The sequence below is a fragment of the Mandrillus leucophaeus genome, unplaced genomic scaffold (genome assembly GCF_000951045.1).
Source record: "Mandrillus leucophaeus isolate KB7577 unplaced genomic scaffold, Mleu.le_1.0 Scaffold46, whole genome shotgun sequence".
In the NCBI taxonomy this organism is placed as follows: domain Eukaryota; kingdom Metazoa; phylum Chordata; class Mammalia; order Primates; family Cercopithecidae; genus Mandrillus; species Mandrillus leucophaeus.
In genome coordinates, this window is record NW_012104920.1 from 543,462 (window position 1) to 548,618 (window position 5,157).

The 5,157-nt window shown below is 47.0% G+C and overlaps 1 protein-coding gene across 4 annotated transcripts in view; it reads left to right on the forward strand.

Moving 5' to 3' along the window:
• TMEM107 (transmembrane protein 107) overlaps window positions 1-1,480 on the forward strand; it is a 3,894-nt gene extending 2,414 nt beyond the window's left edge. The window contains exon 5 of one of the 4 annotated variants that reach the window (XM_011994508.1): window positions 904-1,436. In XM_011994508.1, the coding sequence (XP_011849898.1) occupies window positions 904-973 (70 nt within the window). In that variant the 3' untranslated portion in view covers window positions 974-1,436. Of the gene's footprint in view, window positions 1-903 lie in introns of all 4 variants that reach the window. The other 3 variants (XM_011994511.1, XM_011994510.1, XM_011994513.1) reach the window with 3 other exon arrangements.
• The last annotated feature ends 3,677 nt before the right edge of the window (window positions 1,481-5,157 follow it).

The window sequence follows — 5,157 nt, forward strand, 5'->3', positions numbered from 1 at the left end:
CCTGTAATCCCAGCTACTCAGGAGGCTGAGGAAGGAGAATTGCTTGAACCCAGGAGGCAGAGGTTGCAGTGAGCTGAGATCGTGCCACTGCATTCCAGCCTGGGCGACAGAGCAAGACTCTGGCAAAAAACGAAAGATATAAAGCACATTGGGAACTCAGAAGAGGCAAAGAAAGCCAGGCACATGGGTCAGAGAATTGTGGACCAGGAGGACCAGGACACTGGAGGCTGATTCCAGCGCATATCAAGTCGCTGTCAGCACTCCTGTGTGGCATAGCAGGAGAGCCTACTCTTACCTCTCATCTGAAGGATCCAGGCTGGCCCCTAGATATGGGGTAGGGTAGCCTGAGATCCCATCTGCTCAGTCACTTCTGGTCTCTCCTCACATGACTGTCCTAAAATTCAGAAGTCGGGGATCCTGACTCTAGCCCTTGCAGTATGGTGAGGGAGCAAGCGATGAACCTGAATGCAGATGCCAACCCCACCACTGGCCTTTGGCCTTTTCTGACCCCTCACTATCTGTCGATCCAAAGACTTTCCTTAACTCTGGTGCCTTCCCAAGCCATTGGGGCTCACTGTAGTGCATCCGTGGCCCTGTCCTTCTTCATATTCGAGCGTTGGGAGTGCACTACGTATTGGTACATTTTTGTCTTCTGCAGGTGTGGTAGCATCCAATATTCGGGAATGAGGGAGGAAGGCTGACCCTAAACCTGAGGGTTTTTCCCCCACCCAGCCCTTTCCTCTATGTGTGAGATACCAGATCCACTTAACATCCTGTAGTCTTTTGAATTTTCATTCCCTACCCCATGCCACCTGTCCTACACTTTCAGGGGTGGGGTCTCTGGTTTGGAGATTTGGGTATTTATATTGAAAGGGTTTCTGAATCTACCACTTGCCTCGGTAGTGCCCTTCCAGCTGTCACTGAAATGACTTTAGTCGTCACCGTCTTTGGGCTGAAAAAGAAACCTTTCTGAGCACCTTCATGACGGGAACCTAAGGACGAAGGCTACAGGGGCAAGGGCCGCTTCGTATTCCTGGAAGAAGGAAGGCATAGGCTTCGGTCCTCCCCTCGGAAACTGCTTCTGCTGGAGGATATGTGTTGGAATAATTACGTCTTGAGTCTGGGATTATCCGCATTGTATTTAGTGGTTTGTAATAAAATATGTTTTGTAGTAAGATTAAGACATATACAGTTTTCAGGGCACAATTGAGATGGCGAAACTACTGAAGAAAAAAAAAGAAGCAACGTTATTTTCTAATCCTGCAGACCGTAAGATACTTGGTATCGCTTCTATTTTGGTTATTACGGTAGTTGTCTGGCGGAAGGGAGTGGGCGGAGATATGTAAATAGAAAGTGCTTACAGTTAGAACGTCCAGCACGTAAATGATCGGAGCATTCTGGGAAAAAGAAATTTATTCCTTTTCGGCAGCCGAATGAAAAAATTCTTTTAAAAATGTGCAAGCAAATATGGCAATACAACTGGAAGGATGCTAAGTAGTAGGGTTACTTATACCAACGCGTCGTGAACTCACCCTAGCTGATAACGGAATCTTTTTGACTGAGTGCGGAATGTCGGCTCTTTACAAATATCGTCAGGTGGGATAATCCTTACCTGTTCCTCCTTGGGAGGACAGACTAGAACATGATGATTGGAGAATGCATGAAACGTGATTAACGTCTCTGCGTAATCAGGACTTGCAACACCCTGATTGCTCCTATCTGATTCTTCCTGACGATCACGTCCGTTTCTGTTATGTTGATTGTGTAGTTAACATAGTTATCATGCTGTGTATGGAATAGTTTTTGTATTTCGCTGTTTTGTGATCTCGCCAAATTTATTTGGTTTTGAAAATTGTGACTTGTATTTTGCTTACTGGAGTTTAGGAGGTAGGATTGTGCGAATGGACTCCCATTGTTCTTTGTTGTTTGATAGTTTGACACTTCATCTCTTCTCAGGAAACACTGCACATCAGTAAAAATCTGTAATCTTGTGCACAGGATGGTTCCCGTTAGGATGATACTCATTCAATAGGAATGGGTTTTTTGTTTTTGTTTTTTTTTGAGGCAGGGTCTTGGTCTGTCGCCAGGGCTGGAGTGCACTGCACTGATCTCGGCTCACTGTAACCTCCGCCTCCCAAGTTGAGGAGATTATCCTGCCTCAGCCTCCCAAGTAGCTGGGATTATAGGCAGGTGCCACGATGCCCGGCTATTTTTTGTATTTTTAGTAGAGACTGGGTTTCACCATGTGGGCCAGCCTGGTCTCGAACTCCTGACCTCAGGTGATCCGCCCTGATGATCGCCCTCAGGTGATCGGCCTCCCAAAGTGCTGGAATTACAGGCGTGAGCCACCGCGTCTGGCCTTTTTATTTGTAAATTTTGTGCTATCCATACTTTATACCAGTACAATTTATCATACACTTATGTATATATATGGATACATTTGTTTTTGGAGAGTTGGTTGTTAAAAATCTACCAGTACACCCCCAAGAAACTGATCATCACCAATGACTTCTGCTTCCCAAATCCAGAGTCACTTTTCAGACTTGAGTTTGAGTTTGACCTCTCTTCAGCATATGGTATGTTGACCACCTCCTCTTTTTTTTTTTTTTTTTTTTTTTTTAGACAGTCTCACTCTGCTGCCCAGGCTAGAGTGTAGTGTGCAGTGGTGGGATCATAGCTCACTGCAGCCTCGAACTCCCAGGCTCGGATGATCCTCCTGCCTCAGCCTCCCACGTAGCTGGGACTATATGTGAGCACCACCACACCTGGTTAAGTTTTAACATTTTCTATAGAGACAGGGTCTCACTGTGTTGCCCAGGCTGGTTCCAAACTCCTGGGCTCAAGCCATCCTCCCCACTAGGCCTCTGAAAGTGCTAGGATTACAGGCATGAGCCACCGCATTTGGCCCACTCCCCTCTTTTGCACTTTTTTCTCCCTTAGTTTTGAAACAGTGGTTCCCCTGGTGTGCCTACTACTGTACTGTTCTGGTTGTTCCCTTTTACGTTCATTCAATGAATACTTAGAGTACCTGCAGTGTGTCAGTTACTGGGGACATAATACTGGGTTGTCTCCTCTGCTTGCCCCAAAAGTGCCGGTGATCACTACTCCTCGGGTCACTTCATCCATCTCTTGTTTTCAAACATCAACTAGATGCTGCTGGTTTCCAGATCTCAGCTCGCTTATGTGAGCCCTAGCCCAGGGCCAGGACTATAGGAATAACCTCTGCAGCCAGACTGCCTGCCGGGGTCCCAGTGCGTTTTTTTCTCTTATCAGAAGGTCACTTGCCCTCTCTCTGCCTCAGTTCCCTCATCCACACTCATAATTTTTTTTTTTTTTTTTTTTTTGAGATGGAGTCTTGTTCTGTCGCCCAGGCTGGGGTGCAGTGGCGTGATCTGCAACCTCCGCCTCCCTGGTTCAAGCGATTCTCCTGCCTCAGCCTCCCGAGTAGCTGGGATTACAAGTGCCAGCCCCTGCACCCTCCTAAATTTTGTATTTTTAGTAGAGATGGGGTTTCACCATGTTGGCCAGGCTGGTCTCGAACTCCTGACCTCGTGATCCACCTGCCTCGGCCTTCCAAAGTGCTGGGATTACACCGCGCCCGGCCACACTCATACTTTTTATGTGAGTAGCAAGTTTGTGTCTGGGGGATTGCTGCGTCTGCCTCAGGTGACCTTTTCCTGCAGGGTTCAGGGACTTCATCAAGGCTGCATGAACCGTTTTGAACCTGCTTGCTAATTTTCTGTGGTAGATATTCGTATGTGCAGCAGAATTCTCCTGCATCTCCAACTTCTACCAGGCGGTGGGGAAATGCTATTGATACCCACCAAAGGGACAGATTGGCTCAGATCAGTTCACAACAATATCTCATGGGATCGCTGAGAGAATTAACTGAGACAATCCAGTTATCTGTCAGGGGAGAAGGGTAGCAGAGTGTTAGGCCTGTGGTAACTGCTCAGTGCCTTTTCCCTGAGTTGATTTGGGTCTTGGGATTCTCCCATCATAGTGGATATCTGCTGTTTTTGCCAGTTCAGTATCCATCCTTTATTTCTGGTAATAGCACCACCATTTTCTTTCTTTTCTTTTCTTTTCTTTTTTCTTTTCTTTTCTTTTCTTTTCTTTCTTTTCTTTTCTTTCTCTTTTTTGACAGCGTCTCTCTCTGTCACCCAGTCTGGAGTGCGATGGCGCAATCTCGGCTCACTGCAACCTCGGCCTCCCGAGTTCAAGCGATTCTCCTGCCTCAGCCTTCTGAGTAGCCGCGATTACAGGCGCCTGCCACCAAGCCCGTCTATTTTTTGTATTTTTAGTAGAGACGAGGTTTCACCATGTTGGTCAGGCTGGTCTCGATTTCCTGACCTCGTGATCCGCCAGCCTCGGACTTCTGAAGTGCTGGGTTTACAGGCGTGAGCCATCGCGCCCAGCAGCACTACCATTTTCTTTCGGGAGACCCTCCCTTATTCTTAGTCCCCGTGGTTAGGAAGAGGCTGACAGCCACTCCTTCCCTACCATTCCTCTCTAGACTCATTCTGTTTTCCTGGGCGCGGTGATTGCTTCAAGCATAAACCTTGACAACATAGGATTATTGCTGGAACTTTTGGGAAAAGAGAAGCCTAGACTCTTCCTGGAAATAAAAGCATGCTATAAAATAAAATAATTAGGCTGGGTGCAGTGGCTCATGCCTTTAATCTCAGCACTGTAAAAATACAAAAATTAGTCGGCCGTGGTGGCGTGTGCCTATAATCCCAGCTACTCTAGAGGCTGAGGCAGGAGAATCGCTTGAACCCGGGAGACGGAGGTTGCCGTGAGCCGAGATCGCCCACTGCACTTCAGCCTGGGTGACAGAGGGAGACTCTGTCTGAAAAACAAAAACAAAAACAAAACCATAAAAGTACTCAAATAAATCTTGGAACTTTTAACCTTTATATATTGAATAACTTAAATTTTTTTTTTTTTTCGTTATTTTTTTTTGAGATGGAGTCTCACTCTGTCGCCAGGCTGGAGTGCAGTGGTGCAATCTCGACTCACTGCAACCTCCGCCTCCCGTGTTCAAGCGATTCTCCTGCCTTAGCCTCCCAAGTAGCTGGGACTACAGACACACGCTGCCACGTCCGGCTGATTTTTGTATTTTTCTTTTTAACTTTCCCTCCCCTCCCCTCCCCT